Consider the following 13125-nt stretch of genomic DNA (forward strand, 5'->3'; position numbering starts at 1 on the left):
TGCTCCACTGGCCTCAGGGTTGACAGGAGATTGATGTATGACTAATGTGACGGTAAAAAAATATAAGCAATTTCTAGGTGCCGCCATAAAATTTGGAGTTTTTGAGCTATCAAGTGATATAACATTAGACGAGTTTAAATAGCTCAATATCTTGGGAGTATGAAATCTATTTTTAAACGATAGATCTAGTGTAGTAAATAGTGGAAATCATGTAGTCATCATATCCTTAGTTACAATAGAATATACAAAATAGATAGAACTTCGTAATTAAAGCAGGAGGATGAGATTATTGAATAATTAAGTTTAAAAACTTAAATTAATTAAGTTTAAAAGAATTAAGAAAACCACCGTCAGCAAGATTTCAAATCTCAGAGTCAGAGGGGAAATTAAAAAGGATTCCGATGGCATATGAATGGAGATAAAAGCATTGAAAGGGTTTCTATAATTGTATTGTGCAGCCCTGGCTGGTCTAGGCTTGCTTGGTATCTACCACACGTCCATGCGAGCGTCGTGCTCACTAGACCGTGGCTTTCAGCTGCACTCATCGACTTTCCAATGCATCTATCGAATTTGACGCTTTTCATATAAGTCATTTTAGAATATTCGGTCCACACGATTCGATTTACAGACAAAAATAGAAAAAGGCATTTGCGAAAAACGCTTGAATTATGTAGTCGATTTACATAGAATAGCAGTACGCGATGCTGTAAAAGTAAAGTTTACACAAAATACGTAATAGGTATAAACTAAATACAATCAGACTGGATAAATATCTAAGGAAGCATTTAATCACGACAGGTATGAAATACAACATAATGCAAATCGAATATCTCCCATAACTGAATATTGAATCCATTACCTAAATATCAGATATCCCGCGGGATAAGACATCCGCCTTCGCCTTCGGGGACGTCTATCGAGACAAAGTTATTGTAATGAGGACGACAGGGATATTTATGCCTGGCCATGTGTCCTGAATATGCAATATGGTTACGAACCCTTGACAGGTATTCAGCAAACATTGCGTGTTTTTACGGCACGCGCGGTTTCCATTGATGATTTCCTTTGCATTTGTGTCGAGCATCTCAGTACTTATTCAGTAATGGTTGCCATACTCCGTTCCTGAATCAATCTATAACGTCACGAATATTTGGATATTCAATAAAGGTTACTTCACCGAGCTTTTGTTTACTCTTCTTTTGGTTGCAAATATGGATGAAATACTTTTAGTGGGACGTGCCGCCGTATAAATAAACCTAATAAATATTACGTTTATAGGTACTACCAGCTTATTACATTTTCAATGTTTTTGAAACAAAATCTGGTATTGGTTATGCTGTACTTGAACAATACCGACGGACGACCTCTGTGGCTCAGTGGTGAGCGCGTTGGTAGCTCAAGCCGGGGGTTGCGGGTTCGAATCCCGTCGACGGAACAAAAAGTTTTCAAAGTTCCTGGGTCATGGATGTGTATTAAATATGTGTATCATGTAATAAAAATCTTAAATATATGTATAGTATAATAAAAGTATTAAATATATTTCCGTTGTCTGGTACCTGTAACACAAGTCCATCAGGTAGTTACTTACCACGGGGCCAGACTGACGTGGTGTGAAGCGTTATGGACGCTTCACACCACGTCAGTCTGGCCCCGATTAAAAAAAATATATATAAATAGAATAACATCACGGAAATATTTTAAATAAGAAACAAGAATTGAATAACTAATTAATATAATATTATAATATACACAAAGCAGAAATCAACAAGACGGGTGATAAAAAAAGCTATATTATTTAAGTTTGTACTAACCGAAAATTGTTGTCGTTAGTGAAAGAAAGTAATTATAGATATAACCTTCAAGGGCTCCTTTTGTGAAGAAAAATAGCTCTGGAAGCTATGAAAAGGGTCTCAAATCCATTCACAATAGTGTAAGATGTCCTGTCTGGGGAAGGAAATTATTTTCCCGCCTTTTATACCTCAGTATTCGCTTGAATACAGCGTCCTGAAAAAACGTTAGCTCAAGTCATTCTGTATTTATTGCACGAAAGTTCAAGATTTCAGGAATTTGGAAGGGTTAAGGGGAGGATTTTATCATGTGCAAAGTATATTGTGCTTATGCTTATTATATTTTCAATTTTATCATTACTGTTTTCATTATTTTCTTTTTTGGAATCCTTAATTATATTTTGAGCTAACTTTTTGTTACAGATTTTTACTTGGTTTTAACAAAGCATTACAAATTAATGCCTTGACTAAAACCTTGACTTAGTATTGAAGAAAAAAATGTATTTAGTCATTGTTCTACACAAAGTAGATATTAAGTTACAAAGAACGATTGCATGGCTATACATCATTACAAATTGTATGGTAAATCTTAGTTTTAGCACTCCTTCTGTTTAAAATGTAGGCTGCACTAAAATATTTCTTGTATGTACATAGTTCATCACACATCACCTCATCTTTATTCCCTAAGTTATTAGTTTTAACGCAATCGTTACTAACGAAAAAGTCTTATCCGTATATATTAGATGGCACATATAAAATAAACATTAGTTAACTGCTGAGGGAAAAGCCAGTGATAACATCAACAACATTGGCGACGAGTCAACGCCTACGAGGAAATACTAACAACGTTATTAGACATGGTCTTATCAGCCCAAATTGAGTGGATAGGAATTATGGGCAAACTTTCTAACCACGAATAAAAGATAATGAGAATTCCGATTAGATAAATGCGGCGATCCGTTGCCATAATAACAACATGAGAATTAGTTTGGCCAAATTATTATGGCAGTATTATGGCACGGATGTTTCGTGTAAGCCTCAAAGGAACGAGTATGATAGTAATTAACTGTAACAATTGAATAACTATTGGATACTTACAGATACTGTTATTTAAAGTTATCATTTCAAACTGGACATTATAGAATGTACTAGTAGAATTAATTATTAAGTGTAATAGTATCACAATTCACAGCAAAATAAGGATAAAGGTTTAAGAAAATACTTAAGCTAAAGCGCAAGTCAATTTCGTTCCAAATCATATTACTTACATAACAAAATCCCCCAAATAATGAATTACATTTCCATTGAAACGAAATTTAATCTTTATTAGATTTCGAAACCAATGTTTGTTAAACGTTTGAGCTAATAAAAGTAATATTACGGGAGCGAGCGAACGAGAGGAAATGAAACCGAGAGAATGAAATTGGAAAACTTGTTACAAAATTACTCAAGACGAAAAAGAAAATAAATAAGGCCTAGACGTGCTTCATTACAACTTGTTTTGACAATATTTTGTGCGATATCTCTCTTTACAAGAAAAAGAGCTTTTGACAGTATATTTATTACACGATACCGTTAATTAATAACAAAGTAGTAAGTAGTAGCCAATTAAAAATAATATTATAACAACCTAAAAATTGATACATTATACTTCAATTCTCTTTCTTATTCAATTCATTTTCTGGTTCTCACGTTTTAAAAGGTTTGACCTGGTTTATAAGCTAAAGTTATTACTACGATTATTCTCTTGGAAATAATGTAATCCAGTTTGTTTCAAAATATATTATAACTTTATTAAAATTTTGAACTAACCTTTTACTCCAGTTTCCGATCTCGGCGTAGCGCCGGCCGTTGGAGCATCCGCTCTTCCTCACTTCATTTCCTTTGAACGTCTGCACCGAGTTCCCGTTAGGTGTTAATATTCCGTTCGAGGCACTGTTATTGTTCCGCTCCCGGTTTCTCGGAAAAGTTCCCGTCCCGGAACGAAAGGTCCCCAGTTGCGGGCTCTCGTCTGCCGAGAACTGTTGGAGAGGAAGCGTTATGTTCCCGCTCCAACTCTTTCGGTTCACGGAGAAAGTTTTGAACGTTCGGTTCCCATTCGTCGGAGAAGGCGTCGCCCCGCAGAAGCTGCTGCGATTATGGCTGTTTTTTATGAATGCACTATTCTGTAACGTTATCTGAGGCTTGATAGGCACCAGTGGCGATGCTTGGTCAATAGACATCGTATCTGTCTGTGTGCCTATCTACATCGTTTCTGGAAAGAAAGGTTGCTGTGAGTATGAGCTCGTGTTCTTTCGCATTCTTCAACACAGTTGCTTTTTATTGAAATGTTTCAACATGATCGATCAATTTGAGGCAATTATTATCTCTCAATCACTCTTAATAATAAGAGTGCCTTACTAAATGTACAGAGGTCGAAGCCTCTTTCAAGTACGATCTTAATAACACGAATTCCTATGTGTTGCAATCATGTCTGTCTCGATTGGAATACATATTTTTAGATAGGAAAACATCAAAATACTTTTTTAAACATTTTGGAGACAGAGCAGCAGTTTGTAAGTCAAAATCAAATCAAAATTGTTTCATTTCTGAATAAATTTAAAATAAATATTTTCAGAAGGTCCTACACGGTGCCTACCACCGGATCGGGAACTAACCCGGGGAGAAAAACCGGCGTAAGAAATTCGCACGGGGCCACTTTTTTACCAAAATAAGTGAGAAAAATTTTTTTTTTAAAATAAAGTTTACAATTTTGTAACCTAAAATTATATACAATATCAACATACATAATTGTAAGTCCTATAATAATGAAGAAGTAGCCTTGCAAGAAGCCATCCTACTCCCAAGATGTGCCATCGTTTATGAAATCATTGACCTTATAGGCTTTGGCACACAAACGTTCTTTAACTATTTTTTAAATTTATTAATGGAAATATTTATGAACGTTTTCTGGGATTTTGTTATAAAGGCGTATACATTGACCTTTAAAAGATTTACTGACTTTACTAAGTCTTCAAAGTAAATTAAGCAGAAACTACGTAATTACATATTTAAATGAACTTAAAGGATGTATAAAGTAACAAATTGGCGGACGTCGTTTCAACAACTACCAACAAGACGCTTACTAAATACCCGTTTTCATTTCCTATTACATCAAGCTATTCAATAGTAGGATACGACTGTTGACAATGGTCTGCCACTTATCCACTTTGCAGCTCGTGGCTTCAGTTAACTATACTAGAGGTATAATATTAATAAATATATTTTTAAAATCAAAAGTAGAAATTAAAAATTCGTAAAGTAAAATTGATTTAATGTGTTTTTTTTTTGTTGATCAAACAAAGCAGAAAATGATAATAAAATATTAAAATATATTTTAATTTAAACTCAGAAACCGTGGCAGATAACAGATAAGGAGAGCCATGCTTCGGCATGAATGGGCTGGCTCGACCGGAGAAATAGCACGGGCTCACAGAAAACCGGCGTGAAACAGCGCTTGTGCTGTGTTTTGCCGAGTGAGTGAGTTTACCGGAGGCCCAATCCCCTACCCTTTTCCCTTACCTACCCTCTCCTATTCCTTCCTTACCCTCCCCTTATTCCCTTCCCTACCCTCCCCTATTACCCTATACCCTCTTAAAAGGCCGGCAACTCACCTGCAGCTCTTCTGATGCTGCACTGCGAGTGTCCATGGGCGACGGAAGTTGCTTTCCATCAGGTGACCCGTTTGCTCGTTTGCCCCCTTATTTCATTAAAAAAAAAACGGAAAATTTAATTTGCTACCTAGATGAAGTCGAAAATATTTGAGTGAACACACGGAAAAACTTCTTACGAAACTAATCCGAACACTGATAAAAGCAAATACATCCATGAAGATATAACAGGATTAAGTAAGCAAGATGAACGCCGATGACCTATGATTTACGATGATAATAAGGAAAAAGTTACGAGTAATTTCATACCCAACACACAGTTATTATGTAATAGCAGCTTCAAGCTATATCATGTAAAGTAACGTAACTGCATCAACACTAGCTTTTACCCACAGCTTGGTATACAACTAATGAGTACTTCGTAAGCTACTTTAAACCATCTAATTTTTTTTAGATGAAATTAAGTCTAATAAGTAATAATAAAGCACTCTCATTTGTAAGAGATGCTTTATGCCGTTATCCAACAAAAAAAAAATGTTAATCAATTACATTGCATTTTTGAATTTGCGACAAAAATTGTAGCTTAAAACACGTGTCAGGTCAGCAAACACATAAAAAGTAAAACAAGCTTTCTTTTTTTAATAAACCGGTGTCCCCAGACACGTTATGTAAGCTGAATTAATTATTTCTTCCTCCTACAGCAATGATAAATTTATTGAAACAACTTATGTAGATAGACATAATATTGTAAACTTTGTATATTTTATTTTAAATTTTTAATAACTAAATACTATTATTTCTTAAAAAATCTGCGAAACTGACCCAAACTATACATTTGATACCATATCAAACTGATGCACCATCCTTTGACACCTTCTCTCATGCATATTAGGAATTGTGTTTGGGCAGGTGAAATGAAATCAACATATCGTTAGCCTAGCATGACACACTTTTCCCATTTCCTAACGATTTTGACTCACACTGACCCACTAGGTGTGATCGGACGAGATCGCTTACGGTCAATCTCCATTCACGCGGTACATTATATAACCAAAACTTACATAAGCCTTACATAAACTTATGAGATGTATCATTGTTACAATGAGGCGTGCTAAATATCAGGTAAGTAAAGCAAATAAAAAATCACTTGCCATTAACATCACAAAAGAAGTAGCGCACTTTTTAGTGCGGAAATTACGTGATCTAATATCAGTTGTCGCAGGTAACCACTAAACATTTACAAAATAACGTTTTGTAGATACTTATATCCATCTATCAGGGGTTTTTTTTGTTGCTTTGAAGTGAAAAGTTCTGATTACTATTGAATATGACTATGATTACTAACAAGCTGTTGAAGACAGATTGGAATGAATCAGAAGATAGCTCTTGTAATGTTAAACATTCCACTTCTATTTTCTACAGTATTTGCTCAACAAAAACGAATCGGGTGTTTATGCAAAGGAGTAATATAAGTTTCCAGGATGTTCCTTATTACAGGAATAAAGGTGTATGAGCTGACCGCGTAAAAACCCCACCATCTGCCGATCGCCTTGAGCAGGTGTGCCGCTAATTTTGTTTGCTTTGTTTCCTGCAAAAAGTGGTCATTAGCAAAGGGTTTGCTGTTTACTTGCAAGTTTCATAACAATATACGATTCAATTTATTACCGGTTTTGAAGTGTAGGAGGTATTTTACATACTAGAGATCGCCCAATGGTCGAAATTCGACCTTAGTTTCAACGACATTAGGACTACTACCTATATTTTGTAAAAAATATTGACTTTATCATTTTTTTTTTCAACTCTTGTCTCTGGGACTTAGCTGATATCAGACTGTCCGTGTAAGCATTGTCTAATAGTATCTTAGATTCAATAAAAAAAACTTTCATCCATTTTCAGTTTGTCAACTTGTTGTCAACAGACTTCAACCATAAATAAAAGAGTATAATTCGTATGTATAGGCTTGTCACTCAAAAATCTGTCATTTCTCATGTGTGTGTGTTGTAGTGTGTGTAATGTTTTATTTGTTAAAAAAATGTATGATAAAAGCATAATTTCAAAATAATATTAGTTCGATGCACTCCTTCACCATATAAACTATAACTGTACAAAATTTCATGCACCTACGTTTCCCCATTTTTCGTAAAAAGGGTTACAAAGTTTTTCGTTCGCGTATTAATATTATGATTTGTGTTTCTACTTTAGTTTCTATTTTGATTGTTTTAGAATTCTGATTATTTATAAAACATTTTTTCTTCATATAAAACTTCAGTATCACATGCATATTCTTGACTTTATTGTTATTTTCGAAAGTTAATATAATTGTGTTGAAATTTACGTGACATTGTACTTGTTTCGTTAATCGTCGAATGTGACTTGTCTTATTAACTGTAACCTATATTTGTGATTTTTGCCATTTCATTCTTACAGCATTGGTATTTGGTACTAATAAGTTAAAAATACTTATTATTAGGTCACCTTATTGTTACTTAAATTCCTACGTAGGTAGACAAAAATTTTAATATTCTGGGAGCACAACCAAAAATGCGTGGATTATCCTGTCAAGTATGTGGAACTAGAAAAAACCACTTTGCCTAAGTGTGGAATATCAAGTGTATCGTTTGGGCTCGTTTGTATTCCAGTCACTGGCGTCGCAGGAAGGCAAACCCCGCAAAGTGTCGCAACATCCTACACTTGTCTAATATTTCTATTATTGACACTGATACAAATGGTTATTACTTATTACTACTCACGTATTGACTACTTTTTCCCTTAAAGTGTTGAATATTTGACGTTTGGACTGATAAAAATGTAAGGATGAAAGAGTATTGAGTTTAAATAATATTACGAGTATAATGACAAGCATGTTGTCTTATTTACTGCAGCGAAAATTATGAGAGTAGAGAGAAACTCATAAAGTAATTTAAATAATTGAGATACAGTAGATAACATAAAGCGAAACGCAAACAGTCTGAGAGTAACATAAATTAATAGTAGAAACTAATTTAGAAACAGCGGACAGGATCCTCATTCTTGTCATGCAATTGGCAACGGGATGCGGGCGGCTTGCTGAGACAAATGATGTCGGAGATAATGTTACTAAAATGAATCGTTATAATGTTATATAAACAAGGGAAAAAGATGTTAGTCTTTAATATGATAAAATCATAACTCCGTAAAATAAAATAGACTATAATGAAAATACAACGTGTTTGACACTTAGCTTATTGCTTGTTTCTGTTAAAAATTACTATCCCTTGCATAATTATTATGATCATTCAGAAGTCAAGACAAAGCAATTTAAAAGGAGAATAGGTGAAGGTGGTACAGGTGTAAATCCTTGACATTTAAATGCAAACATACTTAAAAATCGTAGTTAAAAATAATAATGAAAGTACAGCGCAAGTTTTAAAGCTGCAGGTTACAGAAAAATCAAGATCAAATCATAATATGAGACAATTTAAATTCTCAGAAAAATAGTTAACGTTACGTTATACGTTAATGTAACGTTATCGTAGTGACAACTACTTATGTACGTTACAAAGTTTTTATTACTTTGAATCGACATCGGTAATTAAAAGTTATTTTTATTGTAGCTCGATGTTATTGCCAATTCCGCGTGTTATTTTTTGGACAATGTTTAATATGATTTTAGTGTCAAAGACCTACAATTTTTGGTGTCAAAATATTTACTACTGGATATCGATCGGTTTGTACTTTGTAGCAAAGTATGTACAATATGCTATGCAACATTACTCTAGTATATTTTATAACTTAACTTTTAAATTATAACATCGTGGAAAAGATGTTAAGATAAACGTCTACGAAGAAGATAGTCTGTATTATTAAAATGCATGCAGCATTATAAATCTGCGAGCGTTTCGCTGGAGTTAAGCATTTATAATCCTTAAGAATTGTTAGACGCTTGGCTTTAAGTTTCTACTATCCAAATATACGCTTTAAGTTATTCCATATTTAACATTTAGGTGGCACGACCCAAGCTTTAAGTATCATTATTTACCCAGTTAAATAGAATTGTGTACTCACAAATAAATTTATGAAGAATAGTGGTTATCAGGTTGAAGAAAGGGAAGACCCTCTGATGGATTTAAACATCTGCTAAAAGCAAACATCAGATAAATCTTGTTATTTTTGGGAGTGGGTTAAACGTAGATTTGGACGGTGTCCATCTTGCGGATTGAGGTCAAGCCATTACTCTGACCTCTCGTCTGCATATATTTCGTACATAAACTCTCTATATGCCCGAAATATGCAAAAGATTGCTAAAGGCGTTCTTGGCGAGACTCAGATGCTCGAAAAATGGTAATGGAGATAAAGGTACTGGAAATATTGTTATGATTATTATTAGGATAGGGTCAAATATTTAAGGATTATTATGAGGATAGTTTAGGATCAATTTTAGCATTTTATAAATTATTATCATACGTATTGATTTTTTGCATTTACTAAAGAAAATAATATAAACACCTTAAAAAAGTCTTACTTATTTTGGTAAAAATACTCACTTATGCAATTAAGGGGCGATTTCACCAAAGAAATGGAACGCGTTCAAAGCACTCTGAACCGGTTCAAAACGTATAAACGCGATTATAGCATCGAAATGCATTTCACCAGTATAAACTGAACGCGTTCACAGCAAATCCGAGTTTTATCTTCTGAACGCCCAAAGTCCGAAGTTTAACGTCATAAAACCCGTTCAAGCCCTGTCATGGCGGAACGAAAAACATAGACAAAATAAATGTCAAGATGACAGTTTTGACACATGCGTTTATTAGTTTATGTATTGTTTCTTGCTATTTTGTAGTTAAATTAACGTGAAAAGGCTTCAAAATGATGAAAACATGTAAAATAATCACGTGACGTCACGTAAACTTAGATTTAATAATCGCGATCAAAAGAAGTTTATGAAATCCAATCGAAACAAAACGAGATTCACGTCGCAGCATGAACGCGTTCAATGGGAACTAAGTTTTATAAAACTAAGTTTTATGTATGTTTGGTGAAATCCCACCTAAATGTATACTTCATGCTTGATTATGCAATTAAACGTATATGAATGATTGTGCAATGTAGATTGATTTCTGCAATAAGATCATTAATTACATTGCATTTATTGAAAATATTGATGGAATCATTATTGATCCTGTAATATTGTATCATTCGTTAATATTATATTATCACCTTCTAGGTATGTTATGTAATAAAACGTGATGTGAACATAGTAAATTGCAAGTTCTTCGAGTCATTACGACGTTCATACTAAAAGGCTATCAATGGCATTTAAGGCCCTCTTAAAAATTGGGTAAATCATTTACCGTAATGAAACCATCAGCCCTAAGTCAACATTAGGATGTTTTAAAAATGGTCGCCTAATTACCCATCCATTTAGATGATAAGAATGTCTGGCCACTGGGATTACAAGACAGACTCAAGCAGAACATGACGAATCGTTGCCATCACTCTTCACCGCAGATAAGCGCTCCTTTAAAAAGAAAAAAACTTTGCGAACCTTCTTTTTATGAAGGAGTATAATTTATTAGAGTTCCAAAGGGTGCTATTTCGAAAATAGGTTTCTTCTCATCTAACAAGCTTGTGTTTTTAGAGGAAGAAATAATTGTCATCGCAAATGGCCTTGACGATTTCATATATTAAGTCCGCCAAACATGGATAATCAAATTCAATTCTGAGAATTCGGCCACAAAAGTCGGGCCGGCCTTATGAAGTGTATCGCTGGTCCGCTATGTGCAATATAAGGAGCCGCTACGAACAATGGTGGACTGTTCCGGAGCAGCCTTACGTGCACATTAGCGAATGTTCCGCTACATACGAAGAAGCAATTAAAAAGCCATGAAGAGAACGGCGAGACCCAGCCGTAATAATGGGGGTACGAAAACTACCTCGTAAATAGAATTTTATTGACGCTAACCGTTTTTGTGGGGGAGTTTCGCTAAGGTGATTATTTTTATAACGCTAATTATCTCGATTTTGTTTAATTAGAAAAGTTACATTACTTACGTTAATTTGGGTCGTAGTTTCAAAACATAAATATTATTATTTAGCTTTTAATAGTGGAATGAGTTCAACATGCCTAAATTCATATTTTCGGTGCAAATACCAACAGAGTTATTCGATTGAGAGGCACGATTGGCGATTTCAGAGGTATGGGCTACGGCATACCTCAACCACAATCAAATACATTCCATCGCGGCAAAGTGCAACGGCCCCTAAACCAACCTGCGCCGCGTACTGATTATAGTAACGAAGATAGGAGGCGCTTCTAAAACCTGCAAAACTAGAATCACCAACAAAAAATGTAACAATGCGAGACAAAAACTCACATTATAGAATCAGTCTGACCAAGGCCAAGATATGTATTACTTTTTGTTCTTGATTTGAGTACAATCTATGGTACAATCAAATAGAGTAATGGTAAGAAAATCGTAGCGAAAAAATCTTATTTACGAAACAAACAAAATTGTTTTTTACAGAAAATATCAATTTTACCATCAATTTAGGGAAAATAGTTATCGGATTTTAGTGGTGATTGAAGAGATACTTTCAATTTCAAATGTATAGAAATTCTAAAAGTGTCGTCAACTAAAAAGGAATTTCAACATACTTAAGATGGTTTGCCTCAAATTAGGGAAAGTGAAGACGATGGTGATTTTAGCTGCAGTGATTACAAATGGAATAGCGGCGCACATACTCTACATACCTGTTCAACTGTACAATGTACACATTCACATAATATAGATATTAGATATACCAGAGATTGTTGCCCTCGTGAGTAGCAAGTGCCTCCAACGGTACTACTCTATATGCTATTGTTTCGCAATATTTATATCATGATTGTATTATTGTATTGTGGTTATGGTGGGCTGATTTCTCTTATATCTTAAGTATTATAAATTTTGCCAATTGGTAGGAAATTTTTATTTAAAATACTTATCTTCATAAAATCTCAAAAACGTAGACAAATACTTGAATTTAAATTTTTAATGGCAGCCAAAAGAGAATCCATTAGCTCTCAAGGTTGTAGAATTTAAGATTTATATTATAAAATTGCATTTCTGGATGGAAAAATCAAGAGATCAACGTTTAATAATTTCAGTTCTGTTATCAAAGTTGATATTTTTTGCATAAGTCCTTCATAGATATTCCTCGTGAATTCCTGGAGAAGATCTATAATTAATATGACAACTAAAACCGTATAACTATGTATAAGTTATTTATATCTGCAATTTACCAACAATAAAGGAACAATATGCGGTTTCTAATTATGTAATACTTATAGTATTATATTTTAAAGCCAAGGCCCATCTATTTTAAATCATAAATGTTATTTGACGGTCACCTCAATTTATAAACGAAATATCAGCTTAGCTCCCCACTAAAAGATTAAATACAGCAAACAATTTTTACAATATATCGGATTAGAGATTTGTAGTTGACAATGAACGAAATGCACAAAATAAAAAGGGGTCCCAATGTCAATGACCCAGGGGGATGCAACAATGGATCAAAAATGGGGTTTTGTGCCATTATATCACCAAATTACCGCTTCAATAGTCATCACGTTGTTAGTATCGTATTTTTAGGCACGTGCAATCGTAATGATCTTGCTGAGACTGGTTTCGTTATTGCTCGTTAAAATTTGAATCTAACGTCCT

The 13125-nt window shown here is 34.1% G+C and overlaps 1 protein-coding gene across 6 annotated transcripts in view; it reads right to left on the reverse strand.

The window, feature by feature from the left end:
- Positions 1-13125, reverse strand: part of LOC121735092 (protein sprint) — a 126508-nt gene that overhangs the window by 77158 nt on the left and 36225 nt on the right. For 5 of the 6 annotated variants that reach the window (XM_042125781.1, XM_042125786.1, XM_042125783.1 and 2 more), the window contains exon 2: positions 3600-4041. The exons of the other annotated variant lie outside the window; for it this stretch is intronic. In XM_042125781.1, coding sequence (XP_041981715.1) covers positions 3600-4009 — 410 coding nt within the window. In that variant the 5' untranslated portion in view covers positions 4010-4041. The remainder of the gene's footprint in view (positions 1-3599; positions 4042-13125) is intronic. 6 annotated transcript variants of the gene reach the window in all.

The sequence above is a fragment of the Aricia agestis genome, chromosome 16, assembly GCF_905147365.1.
Source record: "Aricia agestis chromosome 16, ilAriAges1.1, whole genome shotgun sequence".
NCBI lineage: Eukaryota > Metazoa > Arthropoda > Insecta > Lepidoptera > Lycaenidae > Aricia > Aricia agestis.